The 18793-nt window shown below is 44.5% G+C and overlaps 5 protein-coding genes across 5 annotated transcripts; 3 read left to right on the top strand and 2 right to left on the bottom strand.

Annotated features, from left to right (window-relative positions):
* Nucleotides 1-82: 82 nt before the first annotated feature.
* On the bottom strand, nucleotides 83-2079 carry TSTA_125510 (AMP dependent ligase, putative; the record flags this gene model as incomplete). The annotated part of the gene is made up of 5 exons (XM_002482784.1): nucleotides 83-424; nucleotides 483-989; nucleotides 1049-1300; nucleotides 1358-1738; nucleotides 1798-2079. The coding sequence occupies 5 exons, from the start codon at nucleotides 2077-2079 to the stop codon at nucleotides 83-85; spliced, it is 1764 nt and encodes a 587-aa protein (XP_002482829.1).
* Nucleotides 2080-3743: 1664 nt separating this feature from the next.
* Nucleotides 3744-4411, top strand: TSTA_125520 (protease inhibitor (Tfs1), putative; the record flags this gene model as incomplete). Its single annotated transcript, XM_002482785.1, has 3 exons — nucleotides 3744-3882; nucleotides 3941-4057; nucleotides 4116-4411. The coding sequence occupies exons 1-3, from the start codon at nucleotides 3765-3767 to the stop codon at nucleotides 4409-4411; spliced, it is 531 nt and encodes a 176-aa protein (XP_002482830.1). The 5' UTR covers nucleotides 3744-3764.
* Nucleotides 4412-5452: 1041 nt separating this feature from the next.
* TSTA_125530 (citrate synthase, putative) lies at nucleotides 5453-7092 on the top strand (the record flags this gene model as incomplete). Its single annotated transcript, XM_002482786.1, has 5 exons — nucleotides 5453-5664; nucleotides 5735-5932; nucleotides 6006-6755; nucleotides 6810-6892; nucleotides 6953-7092. 5 exons carry the CDS (start codon nucleotides 5453-5455, stop codon nucleotides 7039-7041), a joined length of 1332 nt encoding a protein of 443 aa, XP_002482831.1. The 3' UTR covers nucleotides 7042-7092.
* Nucleotides 7093-7410: 318 nt separating this feature from the next.
* On the top strand, nucleotides 7411-8939 carry TSTA_125540 (2-methylcitrate dehydratase (PrpD), putative; the record flags this gene model as incomplete). The annotated part of the gene is made up of 2 exons (XM_002482787.1): nucleotides 7411-7738; nucleotides 7792-8939. 2 exons carry the CDS (start codon nucleotides 7411-7413, stop codon nucleotides 8937-8939), a joined length of 1476 nt encoding a protein of 491 aa, XP_002482832.1.
* Nucleotides 8940-9557: 618 nt separating this feature from the next.
* TSTA_125550 (polyketide synthase, putative) lies at nucleotides 9558-18319 on the bottom strand (the record flags this gene model as incomplete). The annotated part of the gene is made up of 15 exons (XM_002482788.1): nucleotides 9558-10327; nucleotides 10395-10458; nucleotides 10519-13124; nucleotides 13228-14458; nucleotides 14566-15305; nucleotides 15362-15808; nucleotides 15865-16527; nucleotides 16595-16676; nucleotides 16732-16830; nucleotides 16902-17033; nucleotides 17095-17104; nucleotides 17164-17448; nucleotides 17503-17934; nucleotides 18012-18064; nucleotides 18119-18319. The coding sequence occupies 15 exons, from the start codon at nucleotides 18317-18319 to the stop codon at nucleotides 9558-9560; spliced, it is 7815 nt and encodes a 2604-aa protein (XP_002482833.1).
* Nucleotides 18320-18793: the final 474 nt, after the last annotated feature.

Genomic DNA, 18793 nt, shown 5'->3' on the forward strand with positions numbered 1-18793 from the left:
TTGTCGTTTGATGCAACTAAAATCGTCAAAAATCAACATTAAATTTCATATATAACGGTATCATCCACACCACAGTCATAGGTTATAGTCTAGCTGCACTTTGTCTAATTTTCTGTCTCTCATAATCTCTCAATGTACGACGCAGAATCTTTCCACTCGGACTTTTTGGGATAGACTTCACAAACTCAATGCCACCTTTGAGCCATTTGTAATGCGCCTTCTCTTGCTTCACATAGTCATGAATTTCTTCAATGAACTCAGAGTGGTTCTGAAAAAATTGGCCACGATTATGAAGTGCAAGTACCACAAAGGCTTTAGGGACCTCCCCAGCCGCGTCGTCCGGTACTGGTATGACTGCGGCATCAGCAATTAGCGGGTGGCTAATCAAGCAAGCTTCAAGCTCGGCTGGTGCAACCTGGTGCCCCTAAATTTTGCTCATAGGTTAGTAAGTGACGTCGCGAGGATGAGATGGGCAAGTGTACATTGACTTTGATTAACTCTTTAATCCTGTCTATGATAAATAAATGCTCGTTGCCGTCTCCATTGGGATTCTTGAGGAACATTGCTTCATCTCCGGTTCGTAGCCAGGCGTCCTTACCACTGCCAAAAGTTTCCACTGTGGCCTTTTCATTGTTTAAGTATCCCAAGGAAGTCACATTGGGTGCTCGGATGAGTAACTCTCCAGCCTTTCCATATTCACTTATGTCGGAGCCATCTGAAAGGGAAACTATGCGTGCCTGGACTCCGGGGGCGAGACTTCCCGAGGATCCAGGGAAAATATCAAGGGCTGAAGTCATAGATACAGCTGACGTTGTCTCGGTCATTCCGTACCCTTGACAGATATACCAAGACGGGTAGTTTTTGAGAAGTGCCCGATACGTCTCGACTCCTAAGGGTGCTGCTCCACTGAAGACCTCGCTGACAGAACTGAGGTCAAATCGATCTAAGAATGGCTTATTGTTAAGGATCTGTATAATGATTGGAGGAACCTAGGAGTAATCGGATTCAGTGAGTTGGGTAAACGAAGTTCGAATCTTCAATAACTTACAATAAAAAGGACGTTTATCTTGAATTTCTCAATGGAAGCTGCTAGTACTGGTAGGTCGAATTTTGGAAGGACGAGCACGGCATCTCCTCGATAGATGCTGATATGGCAGATAGATACGATTCCGTATATGTGGCTCTGAGGTAGTAGCCCAAGAACAACTTTGGTTTGGCCTGGTCTACGCGCTGGAGACTCGTATGCAGCCACTTGCAGAACATTGACCATAACGTTATAATGAGACACCTGTACACCCTTCTAGAATGTCTGTTAGCAGTGTCGTTGAATGGGCATTTCGTAAAAGAAATGACGTACTGGTAACCCAGTAGTTCCACTTGAATACATAAGAAATGCACATTGACGAATGGCTTGTCCTTTTTCCCATTGAAGCGGCTCTAACTCCGGCAAACGAGAACCCTCCAAGATAAGCTGATCAACTGTCTTTATATCCGATGGCAGCATGTAACCAAGTTGCTTCTCATAGCTCATTGACAATAGATAAATATGTTTCCTTGGAATACCACTGGTAGTTGCAGCCTTGATTGCTGTTTCCAGTAATGAAAGACACGTGAAGATAGTTTTTGAGCCAGAAGATTTGATTTGATGCTTGAGTTCCGAGACATTGTATGCTGAGTTAGCTGGCGACGAAATGCCAGAAAGGTTGTGCACTGCCCACGAGAGAGGTACACTGTCCAACTATGGTGTTGCGGTGTTAGCAATCTGTAATTTTCTGCAAAATGTTGAAATATGCTTACAGTGTTGTGGGCAAAGATCGTAATGACCTTGTCCCACTCTGATCCTTTGTTTGGTGCCCAGTTGAGCTCCTTAGCTAATCCTCTAGCAAGGAAGTCCACGCGTTGTTTAGCCTCTGAAGACGTATACTGAGAACCAGATAGTCCACATATAAAAGGAGATCTACTATCACGTAGCTTTGCCCTCCCATACTTCTCATCTAGCATGAAATAACTGACAGGAATTGAGTCTGGTACTGTCTCCAAATCGACATTCGGTACCCATTTTGGTTGTGTGAACACCATGTTGGTAGGCGAAGTTAGTAATACAAAGCCGAGAATATGCTATGACAACTTTTTTGAATAAGTTTTTAGCTTCATGAACAGAAATGTACCTAGGTAGGCATTTAAAAGTCCAACAAGGGCGCAGTGACCCCTCAGCATTAAAGTACCGATCAGTGTTTAGGGAGCCCGATATGGTAATCTTTTTCTACTCTCTTATCTCTATTTTTTCTTACTACGTACTATTAATTACTGTCATCAATTTGCTCTAGGGGTGTATGCAGGAATCAATTGGTTATTATTAACCCCCGGTGGTGAAGCGAATACCGGGAAAGACCCAGGATGCGTAATCATAGATTACAGGCCCTCAGGTCTACAAAATACAATGAAGCAAATTTTGTGTTACAAAAAACTGTTTTTTTTAGTTTATAGCAAATAGCTTAATGGAGTATTTGACGTGATCCCCATGGATTTTAGCATTGGTAACGTTGAGCAACGTGTGGTGTATACCGTTTCACCCACTTCCTGCTCAATATTAATCATTTGCTCATATCTCGCCAAGTTATATGGACAACGAAACAAAGAGGCATTACCAGCAACTCGAGTCTTGATAGGAGTGCGACAGAATCTGGGAAGGATATAAATGGAACATTAAGACCGAAGCAATTCCTCGCAACTTGTCCTCGTCCGGATTCTTCATCTACTCAGTCGATGCACTTCTGGTTTCAATCATACTCCAATATAAAGGTCCCTATGTATCGCATGACAAGTGAAACCCTAGTTTGCCTCTCATGATAATGAGCAGACCCGTGATGGCGCGAATCCCTTTTGTTAAGATTCTTGAGGAAGATCTGATTGCCGAGGATTATGAGCAGTAGTAGAGATGTCAATTGTACGTTCCCCTTTGGGGATAGATGGATTTTCGATGGAGCGTTCTCAATGTTCGTATTCACTCTCTAAGAAACTATCAAAGGAGATCTATCCCGTACGGATAAATATAGGCCCGAAGGTCATATGATCTTTACACCTTTATTTTAGATTGACAGTTCCGATAACTATACTCCATGTGTGTTCTGGAAGAGAATAAATGCGGTAGAGCACGTTGTCTTCCAGAAGCTCGACGTCACTTTAACCGTCTGAGTAGAAGATGATCCTATGGGAGTTAGTCACCATATACGGGGAACATGAACCCTGTCGCCGCTACTCAAAGTACACCAGGGATTAGAATATTTAGGTGAAAGCAAGGAAGGGTCAAATTAGCCAATACAAAGCACATTTCCCCAATACCGGCTGCTTTCCGGACAATTTTACCTGTACCGTGGACAATTCCCGCCGGTCCAGATGAGGATGGAAAATAAAGTAGAAATGTCGATGTTCACAGCAAGCTGAATTATACCTCCTTCATCTTGATCAAAGATTTTACAATTCTATGACTCTCTTCTATGGTGCATTTCGTAGTAGATGCAGCGAAAATAACAATGTATCACCTCACTTACAGCACAAGCCAGAGTTGTCTATGCGATGTCCTTTCTAGGAAATCGCCAGTATTAAAGCCTGGTTAGACCATATATATCCAATCCCAAGTTTAGATATAAATCAGCCGCTACATATGTAGCCTTTGGCACCTAAATAGTGCATATCATAACGAAGAACCCGGACTGGATCAATATTTGTTTTCCTTTTCACTCACTCAGAAGGATACCTCCAACATGTCTGATTACGATAATGCTCAGACTGCCCTGAATCTTCCTAAGAAAGACTCGGAGATTTTAGGACTTGCCTTCGGTAAACGCCAAGTCGTTCCAGGAGAGCACATTCCTAAGACTGGTAAGTACTTTCTAAATAACATAAGAATCCGGTATAGGTTAACATGTTACTTAATTAGAGGCGCAACTGGCTCCCAATCTAAGTTTAACTCAAGCCACGGGCACATATATCGCAGTTTGTATCGACCTTGACGCTCCGTTCCCTTGTTTTAGTTTCCTAGGTCCCATTCTTCATTGTACGAGTCCGTAAATCGCTTGACACTAAAGTGGCACTAATTTACTAATCGATCCTAGGGATTCAATCGGGTTTGAAGCCCACCACTACCGTCAACGGAACTACAAGATTACGAGCGACAGACACACCTTTTATATCGGATTACGTTGGCCCCGCACCACCACCTCCCAGCCGGCCGCACCGATATGTGTTTCTGCTATACGAGCAACCCGAAGGATTCAACTATACTAAGTTCGCGCCTCCGGATGGGAAGAAGATGGGAATGTGGCCACGGATCAGATACGACCTAAAGACATTTGAGAAGGAGGCACATCTTGGTCCTATTGTGGCGAGTAATTTCTTTCTAAGTAATTAAGAGCAATGATTCTTATTTTACAGTAGCATCAATAATCCCTGTTCGCAATAACTCCAAATTTCTTGTACGTGGAACCGTAGCTATTTCATTTTATTACTGACTTCCTTGGACGAGTCTGTAGTTGTTGGTTTACCTTCGTTAGATCGCAAGATCTAAGAAGGACAGCTAATCCAACAAGCTGACTGAGCCAGTAATACTGAATTCCTAATATTGCGACTAATCCTCCGTACGATATAGCGCACGGATAAACTATATCCCATTCCCGCGCCGAGATAGGTAAGATTGCTATACCGACAGTAGTACCTCCGTGAACTAAATCAATCTATCTGTCTTTGTCTCGCTACCCTATTATTGTTAGAATATCGCGAGATCCACTACGGGGAGAACAAGGACATTTGAACAGACTCGGAGACAAGTCATTCCCCTATTTTCAGCTAATCAGAGGACCCCCGCACACGATGCCTCACTTTTCATGAAACGTCATATATGATACATCATATTGTAGATCACCGGGAAATTGAGCTCAATTCCCGTGCCAAAGCACATATAAGAAAGCCATTCTTGTGGTATGGAAGACAGAAGACCTCAGAGAACTCAATACATACAATCTTGCTAGTCACTCCTTCTTTGACCGTCCTTGTAAGATACTATTCAGGATTGGCCTGGAGTAAACCCAACAATGCGACAATTATCTGACTATATTGGTGTGCGTAACCCTTTCAGATGTCCATGCAGGCTGAATGAAGTGCATAGTATATATATTTGAGCCCAGGAAGAGCAGTTTGACGAAGCATACCAAAAATTAGAAATGTGATAAGTAAGTCTAGTATAGAGAAAGTTGCCGAACGTGTGAACAATTGGGACAAATTCCCCGTGTTATTAGTCTAAGCTGTCCTAGTTCCTCGTTATGCATGGTAGCCTTATCAATGCTGATAAATTAGCTGTTTTTCGGATAATTCTTACTTATCACTCCTTGATTATATGAAGTTAGGGATCTGCTACATGCCTGGTATTACAGTAAAGAAATAAATGCAATTCATCATGTCTGACGGGACTTTGTTCGTCGAAGATTCGCGCTCTGGGAAGAAATATGAAATTCCCATTCGCCATAATACTGTCCTTGCAACGGACCTTAAAAGGATCAAAGCCTCATCTACAGCAGCAAACCGGGCCGACAAAGTCGCAGATGGCCTTCGTTTGTATGATCCAGGTCTTGAAAATACAACTGTGGTTGAGACGAGCATGACATATGCGTAAGACCCAACACCCGGTAAAGAAGCGGTAGAAATCGAACATACTAAAATTTTAATTTTTCTCAAATAGAGACGCGGATAGGGGATTGCTCATGTTTCGCGGCTATGCTCTTGAGCAACTGTGGGAAAGTGAATTCGAGGATATGCTTCATTTGATGGTTTGGGGAAAATATCCAACGCCATCTCAGAGTGCATCACTTCGCAAAGACCTCGCTTCACTGATGGGAGACATTCCCAAGACCGTATTTGAAGTGATTGAAAAGTTTCCGTGTGTAATCTCAATACAAATGGCATTTTAATCGAGACCTTATAAAGTACGAAATGCTAACGGGATGTGAAAGACGCGACTGCCCACCAATGCCTATGTTAGTCGCCGGACTTGCAGCCTATCTTTCAGACGATTTAGACTCCATCCCTACGTTTAATGGGGGTAACATTTTTCATGGAAACGTTGAAAAAACGGATGAGGCTATTCTCAAAACAGTTGCAGCATTTGCGTCAGTTGTGGGTATCGCTGGCAGTCACCGGAGAGGAATCGCGTTTACACCCCCTTCCCTGGACAAGGGATACCTCGACAATCTTTTCAAAATGATGGGGATAGTCGATCCCACAACTAACAAACCTTCTCCGGAGAAACTGGATTGCTTTCGCAGATTTACAATCATTAATACTGATCACGGAATGGCGTTATCTGCATTCGCACATCTTGTCGCAACTTCAGCTCTAGCAGACCCAATCTCTGGTCTTATCGGTTCCCTCGTTGCTGCATACGGACCCTTACACTTCGGTGCGCCAGAAGCAGCATACAAAACGATTAAAAGCATTGGGGGTCCCCAAAACGTGCCATCATTTTTGGACGAAGTAAAAAGTGGAAAACGGAGACTCTTTGGCTATGGGCACCGCACATACAGGACTGTGGATCCAAGACTCGCTCCGATCAAGTCTGCGCTGCAGACGCTTAATGTCGAGACTGACATACCTTTAGAAACAGCCTACGAGATTGACCGTCTTGCATCCAATGACGACTACTTCTTAAAGCGAGGGCTTCATGCTAACGCAGACTTCTACACTCCGTATTGCTTTATCAAAATGTAAGTTATCTGCTATGCTTCAGTGGTATGGTTCCCCTCTACTCACCTTTCCAGTGGCTTTCACCCAGAGGAGTTTCCGATCGCGATGTTTGCGCAACGAATTATCGGTATAATGGCACACTGGAGAGAGGCCATGCGTATGTATATTGATTTCCCCAAATGCAAATGAATTTTCACTGACATGCATTCCAACTTAGTACGCAAGGTAAAGCTGTTTAGGCCTACGCATATCTACACTGGCGAGACAGAGCCGGTAGAGCATATCAAGATACCATCTAAATTGTAATATGCGAAATGCAAATGAAGCCAGAGAGATGTAAATAGTTTTTATGCACAAATTCTGCGTTGTAATTTTACCGTTCAATGACAAATATCCAGACACATTCGAAGTTTTACTGCTCAGGTACCTATGCCTATATTCCGATGCAACACACCGGCAACTTCTAGCTAGGTAGTTTATTTACGTGTGAAACAGGCAACCTTGGAAACTGGCCGGTCGGTGTCAAAACGAAGATTTCACTAATCAAAATCTATTTATAAGTAGAGAACATTGAGATATCATAAAACATGGGATTATTTTAAACAGGCTCTATAAGACAGTGTGCTAGCGTTCTCCCCGTTTACTGCAAATCAAGAGTGGGCTTAATTAGAGACAATGGCTTCTTCACAATTTGATCAGGTCATCATTGATATCAAAGATTATGTTTTCAACTACAGGATTGACTCTCCAAAAGCATGGAAGAATGCTCGCACAGCTCTTCTTGATGCAATAGGTTGCGCCATTGAAACAGTATTCAAAAGTGATGATTGTAAACGGATGTTTGGACCTATAGTACATGGGTCAATTACTCCAAATGGATTTCGACTACCCGGTACTGCCTACACACTGGATCCTTTGAAAGGTTCATTTGATATGGGAACGGCAATCAGATATCTTGATCATAATGATGCGATAGCTGGGGCAGACTGGGGACATCCGTCCGGTAAATCCCCACATCAATTGATCGTCTGTACGTTCTAATATATGCCATAACAGATAACCTCGGAGCAATCCTTGCCGTCAGTGATTGGCTGTGTCGTTCTTCAAAGGAAGAGGTACTCGTGCACAATGGACCACCCCTGACCATGAAAACAATTTTGGAAGCTCTTGTCAAGGCATATGAGATTCAAGGGTGTATGCTCTTACGAAACGCTTTCAATGCGTACGGATTAGATCACGTCATTCTTGTCAAGTTGGCTTCAACTGCGGTCGTCAGCTGGCTACTGGGCCTGACGGAGATCCAAACAATGGCAGCGATATCTCAGGTCTGGATGGATGGACAAGCTCTTCGAGTATACAGGCAAAGGGGGAACACGATACCTCGGAAAGGATGGGCTGCTGGGGATGCGTGCATGAAAGCAACACAGCTTGCCTTATTGACTAGAGCTGGACAGCCCGGATCTCCGACGCCGTTGACAATGCCGCGTTGGGGGTTCTATGCAAGTTCATTTGGCAACAACAGATTCGATCTACCAAAGAAGTATTCGAGCTGGGTGATTGAGAATATCATATTCAAGGTCATGCCAGTGGAAGGTCATGGTGTACCGTCAGTTGAAGCTGCCATGATCCACTCCCGGACGTTGAAGGCGAGACAACTGAGTGCTATGAATGATATAAAAAAGATCATTATTCGAACCAATGCAGCTACTGATACGATAATCAACAAAACCGGACAACTGGCCAATGCAGCTGACCGAGATCATTGTCTACAATATTTGATTGCTCTTACCTTTCTGAAGGGCGATATCCCTGAAGCTGAAGATTTCCTCGATAACAGTATTTGGTCAAGTAGTTCAGATCTTGATAACCTTAGAGCCAAAATTGAAATCTTCGTCGATGATCGACTAACGAAAGATTATATGGACCTGGATGTGAAAAGTGTCGCTACCGGAATGACAATCATGCTGTCAGACGGCACACATCTTAGCGAAGTACTCATAGAATTTCCAGTAGGCCACGGCAAAAATCCAAGGACGCAAGATGTTGTCCAACAAAAATTCCAGAAAAACATGAAGCTTATGTTCTCTCCTGAGGAAATTGATGAGATTGTCTCGATCATCGAAGATAAAGAGAATGAAGATAAACCCATCTCCGAGTTTCTGGATTTGTTGGTGCGGGAGAGCTCTTTAAATTCGAGACTATGAACATAGAATATCAACTCAGTGGTTATTGCAAACACATACATTCCAAAAATAACTCATATTAATTCTTATATACCTCAAAATACTTTTCAAATTCACGGAGATCAGGATGTAGCCCGGACTTCAGGAGAAGTAGGCGGATTGTAACAGTACTGACAAGCCACACCAATTAGATGGACAACGCGAGCTCTCATGTTAGCGACTCACACATTCATAAGAAGGAGGTTTCTTGTAACTAGAATTCTTTTCTTCTCAAGCTTCAGTCTCTGTTGTTAGCAACAGTACCTTTGTTAATGAAGATTAAGACACCAAACACCTCTGCCATATTGATAATTCCTCCTGCTCAACTCTTGGATTAACCTCCTATTACACGGACTTGAGAGAGTTGAATAGACTCTTGGACATGTTGAAATATATCTGTGAATGGAAGGCTGTCAAGGACTTGTAGAACTTGAGATACCTAGGTAGGTAAACAGCAGCATTGGGTTTAATGTTTCTTTAGCTACTTCGTCGACATTTTACTAAAGGATTGAGTTCGACTTATACATTTCAGGATATTTCTAAATTTATAGGAATAAAAATATAACATATTCTTGATTTAACGACAGCCACCAAAGTCATCTACACCTTCTCCGCCTCGTTGAGCTGAACTAACCTTGATCGCTGAGCAATCTTGGTGGCCAGTTGACTTAGTGGTGTATTTGCCAACAACTCTAAGATAGGAATTGTCGAGTTCATCTCCTTTGAAATCCAATTCCGAATTTCTACAGCCACAAGTGAGTCAATGCCGTAGTCTGATATAGGGTTGCCAACATTGACATGCTCAACGCCAACCCCCGCGCGAGATGCGATCTTGCTGATTAGAGCCGTACAGATAAGTTCTGATGCATCTTCCAAGCTGGTTGCTTTGCGTAGGTTCTTTCGCAGTTGTCCGGCGGAACCTGCGGCTTCGACATCACCGGAGCCTTGGGATGTGAGACTGCGGAAGTGTGCAAACAACGGGAGATTAAGCGAGTCAAGCGAGTTACCCTCATTCCAAACGCCAAGACCAGTGACACATTGCGAGAGAAGTGCTGGTCGACGTGGATTTTCGATTGCAAAGTGGATAAGGCTCATAAGCGTCTTTTTGTCTGTGAGCTCAAAGCCTTGTCGTTGCATGGCCTCTCTGAGATCCGAGTTTGTTGCAAGATAACCGACATCAGAAATTGCACCCAGATCAATCGTTGTCGCGGGGAGTCCTTGAGAGTTTCGATAGCTTGCGAACGAATCTAGGAAGGTGTTTCCGGCTGCATACGCAGCTTGGGTTGCATTTCCAATAATTCCGCTTACCGAGGACTCCATGATGAAGAAATCCATATCTTTCGGTAGATGGTTATGTAGATTCCATGTTCCTGGTAATATAGTGATTAGAGTCGATACAAAGAGACACCTTGGAGGGGAATATAATTCGTATCGTACCTTGCACCTTTGGATACAAAACTGCTTTATAATCTTCCAGGGTCATATTTTGGAACAAAGTATCCTAATGACAAGAGGTTAGTACGGTATATGAGGAATAGAATGAGAGGAGATCATGACAAACCCGAAGTAGCATTGCCCCCTGAATAACTCCTTTAATTGGGGGCATATCTTGTTTAGCAAGCGCGATAGTTGACTTCACCTGGGCGAAGTCCGTGATATCACAACTGTAAACGGCAGCTTTAACCCCCTTAGACTCGAGAGCCCGCACTGTGTCTTTGGCGTCAACATTATTTGGACCGCTACGACTGACAAGGATGAGATTGGTCGCCCCATGATCAGCCATCCAAAGAGCGGTAGCGCGGCCTATGCCTCCCAACCCGCCAACCAACATGTAAGATGCATTCGCGTGAAGTAAGGACTTGGTATTATCTTGGGGAACTACTTTGACCATGTCTTGAGGACTGTTAATGGCAACAAGTTTTCCCATATGACCACCGGTCTGCATTGTGCGTAGGGCCTGTTCAACTTCGGAGATTGGATAACTGTGAACCTGGGCTGGCCCCCGAATCGCTTCAGTGCGGAAAAGGTCTATGACCTCCGCAATGACCTTGCTTGCTACTTCCGGTCTCTGCTCAAATAGGTCATCAAGCAAGAATCCTGCGAAAGTTGTATTTCTGCTTAGCGGCTTCATTTCGAGGCGAGTGTTGATCATGATATCCCTCTGACCAAGCTCGACAAAGCGACCCCAGGGAGCGATACAATCCCATGTGAGACGAAGATTTTCTCCAGCCAGGGAATTCATGATAACGTCCACGCCTCTACCTTTTGTCATTCGTTTCACTCCCTTTGCGAAACTACCATTTCTGCTGAAGAAAATATGGTCTTCGGGAATTTTGAAGTAATGCATCAGGAATTGCTTCTTATCCGCTGTACCAACGGTGGCATAAACTTCTGCGCCGACTAGCTGACAAAGTTCAATAATAGCTTGGCCAAGTCCGCCACTTGCAGCATGCACCAGTACAGTTTCTCCCTTCTGTAATCTTGCGATGTAATGGCATGAATAGTATGCAGTCGCGTACGTCACAGGAAGTGATGCAGCTCTTTCAAAAGACAGATGTTCGGGAATCTTATGAAAACGATCGGCTGGTCCACGATAATCGGTACTGAAAAGTCCGGCACCGTAGGATAGAACCCTATCTCCAACTTGCACATGAGTAATATCTTTGCCAATTGCTGTCACCACACCACTCGCCTCCCAACCAAGGCTTTTGAGCTGAATCTGACCCAAAGCAGTCATGACATCCTTGAAATTAAACCCAGTGGCTTTAACTTCCATTTGGACCCAATCCGCTGGCAAACCATCGTCAAATCTATTGTCATCCACAAAATAGATACTGTCTAGCAACCCTGGAGTACCCACATGCATGCGAAGTGGTCTTCCTGGCTGTCGGAAGGGCTGGAGCTCGGGTTTGGGTTCAGCCGTCGTATTAGTTATGAATTTCACAAGTTGGCTATCTTCAATCAGCCTTGGGATCATGAGGGTACCATTCCTTTCGGCATATTCAGGTTCTATGCCCTTGGGTGCTGACCCAAATTGGAAGTGACGCTCGAATAAGGTAACGATGAGTTGTGCTGTTTTGGCATCATCTAACAGTGTGGCAGAGTCAAGGTCTAATGTTAGAATTGGAGATTCGCCGTTTTCAGAGCGGACTGTTCTTGCAATGCCTGATATAAGATTGCTACTGGGGTCCGAAGACAATATAGTGGCTCCGCGAGTAACCCAGATCACACCCCCACTTTCGAGGAATATGGTTTTCAAGACGTCCCACTGAATATCTGAAGTGTTAATCAAGGTTTGTGATGATGGATCACTAAGCACAATGCAGACTTGATCTTTACGTGGCTTGGCAGTCTGAAACGAGGAGATATCGACGTCTATGTGGTGAGCGTTCAGTTGCTCCTGAAGAGTCCGAGTAGATATACTTTTTTCAGCTCCATCCCAGATGACAAGGGTGTTTGGATACTTTGGCGCGCTTGGCTTAGTTGGTAGTGCTGTCAGAAAGGCGGCGGCATGTTTGGTCGTATCTGTGCCGTTAGGAATGATAACATCCTCTGAATAACGAGTTTCTGACAGAATATCTGTCCAAACTTCACGCGAAACAATAGCATCTCCGTTATCTGATTTTCCTTTCGCGGGTAGTAGGCTGGGTAAAAACCCAAACATGGTTGAAACGATGAGAGACTTCATAGGCCGGCCGACCAAAAGCAATTTTCCGCCGGGCTTCAGAAGTTTATGGGCATTTTCAAGAGTACTTCTGACTAAGTTTTCAGATCCAAGGGATTGGAAGACAATCAAAGCATCGTACGACCCTAGTGCAATGTCCTGCTTTGAAGGATCAACCGCGATATCCAGTTCCTTGCGCGATATTAAACCGTTCCATCTGGAACATTTTGCCTTCACTAGGTCACTGAGGTCAAAATCATCGTCTGCATATTCAAATTTCGAAAAATAAGGCAATTGTCCTGCCTTGGAATCCAATGCTGCAAGAACCGGGATGGAAAGGAACCCAGATAGCTTGCCACAAGCCAAGATGGAGACATTAGGCTGCTTAAAAGCTAGGAGCTCTAAATATTTTGCCACCGTCGAGCTATTTATAAATGTATCTGAGGAACTGAAAAACCCTGATAATTCAATCTCACTTAGTAATGATGATGGCTCCAGTTCACCTATATGTAAAATACGCATGTTAGTACTGGAACACGGTACCGGAGGGGAAGACTATTAAAAGCAATGAGAAATGCTGAGTGGTGATTTGGGTGCTGATCTTACCTCGCAATAAGCTAGGCAATCTTTTACCAATATGGAGAAGGGTGCGGCCCTCATGGCCATAGGCCTTAATTTTGTCCAGAAAAACATTTTGTTCATCTTTGCCGGCCGAGATCCAAATCTCAGCTAAGCTACTCTGGTTTTCCTCAACAGTCTTTTTGACAACACGATCTACCAAGTCCCAGAGATCCTGCTGGTAGGATGTCGTAATTGAAGATAGACTGCCTTTCATACCCTCAATGACTGATTTCAAAAGATAGAATGCCGCCACCTCAAATCTATGACGAATATTTAACGATTGGACAGACGGCCCAGACCGGATTACGGTTGCTAAACTCTCTCCAGAGAGCATCTCAATATCTGGCTTCCAGTCGAAGTTGTATGCACGAGATTGGCTCTCAGAGGAAGCGTCTTGGGATTCCGCTACTCCCAGGGTCGTACAGTTGATTCCTCGAATAGTAATAACGGGATCGCTTTCGGCCCCTTGGTGAGCACTTAGAACGGTAAGAGAGGCAGAGACAGTCCGAGGATCCTTTTTCTCCGTAGAAGTGTAGGCAACCAGTTCTTCCCCAGGTGTTGACGTGATGCTGTTGGAAATATAGATGTGCTCCACGGATACGGGCACTGCAGGATCTTTCATTTCATCTGCATCTAGAGAGACGAAAATGGTGTGGAACAGACTGTCAAGTGTGGCAGGATGGACAACGAAGGGAAATTGGTACTTTTGAGGCATTACAGCAGCAGTGTCGGGGATTTTGATGGAGCCCACGCAACAACCGGGACTGGCTCGTGCCTCTGACATACAAGCAAATGTTTCGCCGTATTCAAGACCAAGCTTGGCGATTGTTTGGTAAAACTGCGCGACGTTGATTTCCTTCTGGCATTCTTCGTTAAATCGATCAATCATTGAAACAAGATTCTTTCGGTCACCGGCCTTCTGAGATTCTCCATCAATAACATTTGCTGACTTAGGTGGCGTTTGTATAGCTATGAGTCCGCGACAGTGCTCAGTCCAACGGTCATCGCCACTAACAGATGAGACAATAAATTCATCCCATAGGTCTGACGGAGAAATCATGCTATCCGAATAGGACTTCAAGGTCACAGACACCTCAACCTCTCCAGGGTTTTCAGGGATGACAAGGGCAGCTCCTATGACCACCTCTCGAATGTTATAGCCGGCTATCGTAGGTACTGACCTCTGAATGGCGCGCTGAGTTGCTGCTTCGATAGCCTATATTATTGTCAGTATCGCTATATTGTTTCACATGATGCAATCCGCTTCGATCATGCACAACTAACTAAGTCGTGTCTTACGAGCGTGAAATGGAAATATCTTACCATGACAAGGTACCCAGCCGCTGGATAGACAATATTTGCTTGAATAACATGATCACGAACCCACGGAACCTCAGAAAGCCGGATGTGGTTTGCCCAGCGGGGTTCCATGGGGCTACACGTTCTCTCAAGAGCACCAAGCAGATCTGTTCTTGGAAATGGTCGATTCTTATATGCTTTGCTTTTCCAAGATTCATGCCAGTAAGTGTTGCTGTGGTTCCAGGAATATGGAGGAAGGTCAACTAGTACGGAGAGCTTCTCTGTGCTAGACATGCGATTAACAGTGGATAGATCTACTGGATATCCAAGAGTAAAAAGCGACGAGACTAGTTTTAGAACTGTATCCACTGCACTCTTGTTTCGCGTGAGGACTGAATGATAAGCGATGGAACTGGAACTGAGTTTTTCGTTTGCCCGAATGATTTGCTTAATTGGACCAGCAAGCGCTGAATGGGGCCCAATTTCAATAATATCGTCGATTTGTGATTGCTGGTTGCGCTTTTGTGTCTTTTTCCCGGATGATGTATCCAAGCAAAGCTGCTGTAATGACTCGCTGAATTTTACTTCGTTGAGCATGTTGGAAACCCAATAATCAGGTCCTAATTCAGATGCAACAGCCTTTTGAGCCGTGACGGATGAAAAGAACTCTCCTTCACTATTGGTTTGGACCTTGATGTTAGAGAGAGCATCCCGGTATTCTTTTTCAACCTCGGCCATATGGTGTGAGTGATATGCGACCTCAACTAGGAGAAAATTAGTGCAAAGCTAAATCCTGATCACTGTAGAGCCGGTTTCTTACCGATAAGTTTTCGCGCAAATATCTTATCTTCTTCCATAATCACGAGCAATTCATCGATCGCAGTCTCGTCCCCAGAAATTGTAACGCTTGATGGACTGTTTGAACAGGCCACCACTACCTTTCCTTTTGTCAGTCTGGCTAGGTAAGGAATAGCGTCTTCTTTTGAGAGTCCCAAAGCCATCATTGATCCTTTGAAGATACCTTTCTGTGCGAGGCTCGTAGAAGCAACACCTCGGAAATATGCAACGTGCATAGCATCCTCGAGACTCAAAGCTCCGATGGTGTAAGCAGCGGCAATCTCGCCACTAGAATGTCCGGTTACTGAACTTGGCTTGATGCCAAAAGAGGTAAGTAAGTCGACCAGAGCTATTTGGACAGCTGAGCAAAGAGGCTGACTGTATAGTGCACGGTTAATGCTGGAGCCTTCGGGATCTCTAGTAAGCTCAGCTAATAAGACTATGTCAGCGTGAATGCATCAGATAATGGCATGGACCGGAGCATACTGATAACGTCAAACGGTGCCCCGACATCTTTAAGACAGGCGGCAGCCCTCTCCAGAGAGGCCCGGAAAAGAGGATATGTTGATATTAATTCCTTACCCATACCACACCACTGTGCACCTTGGCCTGTGAAGACGAATCCCAACTTTCTCTTTTTATTCCCACTGCTGCTGAAGGTTGCTCCATTCTCCAGTGAATAGACTAAATCTGTTGTTGACCGCCCAACTACTGCTGTTTTCCACATGTGATGAGTCCTTCGCTCGTTGAGAGTGTATGCCAAATTTTGTAGAAAGTCGGGGCCCACATCATCCACTCGCTCTTGAAGGTACTGCCGAAAGTTTTCAACTTGCCGCTTGCTGGTGGATTCGTCGAAGCTGGAGAGCACGAAGAGACGAGCGGAGTCTTCTTCTGGTAGATTGTGGGAATTTTCTTTCCAACCATTGCCATTGGAGTGATCATTGACAGCACTGTTAGGATGCCCATTGGTAATACCGTTCGAATAGCCATTGATGATACCATTCCCGTGCCCATTTGTAGTACCATTGGAGTGACCATTCGTATATTCTGACTTCAACTGCAAAGTAACTAGGGATTTGGTTGTCCTGAAATGTCCATGGTAACCTCGTAGTGTCAAATAATCTTTCGCACTCTCGAGAATAACATGGGCTATATAGATTTTGAGACATTAGAACATAGGCTGCCAACAAGAATTTAGTATATGTCCATCACTCACCAATCGCTCCGCCGTATCCAAAGCTGTTAACGGAGGCGCGACGGGGTAATGGCCCATCCCAAGGTTCCACGGCCAACGGAACCTACAATATACGTTAGTAGTGTATATCTTTCCAGGTAGTCTGCTTCAAAGGTTACCTTAAGCTTCCACTCCTCGAGCGGAATTCTAGGGTTCGCTTTCTGAAAATTCCTGTTCGGTAGGTAGACTTTGTTTTCGAGCATGAGAACAGCTTTTATCTAGATATCAATGCAATTAGGTAAGCGGAGAGCCTAGCTAGACAATCTCAAGCCAGTAAGTCAGTTCTTACCACCCCTGCTACTCCACTGGTTGCCTCCAGATGGCCAACGTTCGTTTTCACAGATCCGATCCGTACGGGGTTGTTAGCTTCCCTGCCTTCACAAAAGACACGAGAGACTGCTCGCGTTTCCAATGGATCACCCTAAGACGGGCATGTTAGTCTTGACTAATAGAGGATATTGGACTTGAAACAGGCTCCTTACGGCTTGAGTCCTGCGCACTATGTCAGCAACCATTTCAAATATAATCATATAATAGACGACGAAACTAACCCAGTTCCATGGCACTCGACATAGCTTGTTCCCAAAGGATTGAGCCCGGACCTTTCGTACACCCCTCTTATCAACCTTTCTTGAGCCACGCCGTTGGGCATGGTTATTCCGGGAGTTCTGCCATCTTGACTAGCACCGGTTCCCCGAATAACAGCGCGAACGGTATCACCATCACGCAGTGCGTCACTTAGTGGTTTGAGTAGGAGAACGCCGACGCCTTCTCCACGTGCGTACCCATTCGCACGCTCGTCAAATGAGTAGCACCGTCCATCGGGAGACAGAAATCTTAGAAATTCGGTTAGTGGTGTTTTGAAGCATAGAAGGGGGAGGTAAACTCACCTCATCATACTCATGGTAACCCATGCCTCATGGCTCAGAATAACATTCACTCCCGCCACCACGGATAATTTAGCTTCACCAGTCCGCAGACTCTGGCAGCCAAGATGCAATCCTACAAGACTGGTTGAACAAGCCGTGTCTACATCTACGCTCTGGCCGTGGAGATCAAAAAAGTAGGATAGTCTGTTTGCAATGTTTGATCGACACTGCCCAGAATTTGTGCACTGATACATTGGTGTTGATTCGGGATCTCTCCAAAGAATATCGGTATAGTCAGTGGTGAAAGCTCCAGCGAAAACAGAGGTATCACTACCACAAAATTGTTCCATGGTAGTACCAGAGTTTTCCATTGCTTCATAGGTGCATTCCAGCAGAAGTCTTTGTTGAGGGTCCAGAGCTGCCGCTTCAGCAGCTGACATTTGAAAGAACGGTCTATATCTTGAAAGTTAGTTTCTTCTGGTGATATTATATCTCCTGAGAAGGAATTCAAGAGTCGCAAAGAAACTCACGCATCCCATTGTGATACATCTTGCTGCAAGAAATGACCACCAGTGACATTGTACTTTACACGGTTAGAAACTTTTTTAAAACAGTTTTGGCAAAGCGAATAACTTACAGTTCCGTGCCTATTTGCATCAGGATGATAGAATGCGTCATGGTTCCACCTATCTTTGGGAATCTTGGACCAACTCTCTCGGCCCTCTGAAATCATCTTCCACAGACTTTCCACATTAGTTGCATCACCAGGACCTCGGAACCCTATGCCAACAATTGCAATAGGCATTGAGGCATCTTCAGTTAATTCTTGCACGGCCATAATGAATCAAATTCGATCAACGATAGGTATAGCAACTTTTTCCAAGCTGACGGGAAGGGAAAGAGAAATAGAAGAATATTTGGAGTAATATGGTGAATCTTGCTCAGGCTACCTCTCAGGAAACTTAACTAAGAGCACAAGCACCACAATAAGAATTGTCGCCTATCGCAAGATATATTGATATTCCAGGAGGGTTTTATCTTACTGGAAGTGGTCCAATCGCCGGTATTGTTATAAGGAAAGTTGTAGTAGACTCTGGGAAAGCTTTCTAACACATTTGGACCTCGCAACACTGGTTCGAAAGTCACCGATACTTGTTCAGTGTTCTATTGTCCTGTAAAGTGGCCCACATTTAGTCAGCAGAGAAAGGTAGCCAGATGGTGGTATACCAGAATTGTCTAGCCCAACTCTCATATTGCGGGACAGGATGAGTTGAGCATACAATCTCGGCTAGTTACGGACCTTTCTTGTTCC

The sequence above is a fragment of the Talaromyces stipitatus genome, genomic scaffold (assembly GCF_000003125.1).
Source record: "Talaromyces stipitatus ATCC 10500 scf_1105507295555 genomic scaffold, whole genome shotgun sequence".
NCBI classification, from domain to species: domain Eukaryota; kingdom Fungi; phylum Ascomycota; class Eurotiomycetes; order Eurotiales; family Trichocomaceae; genus Talaromyces; species Talaromyces stipitatus.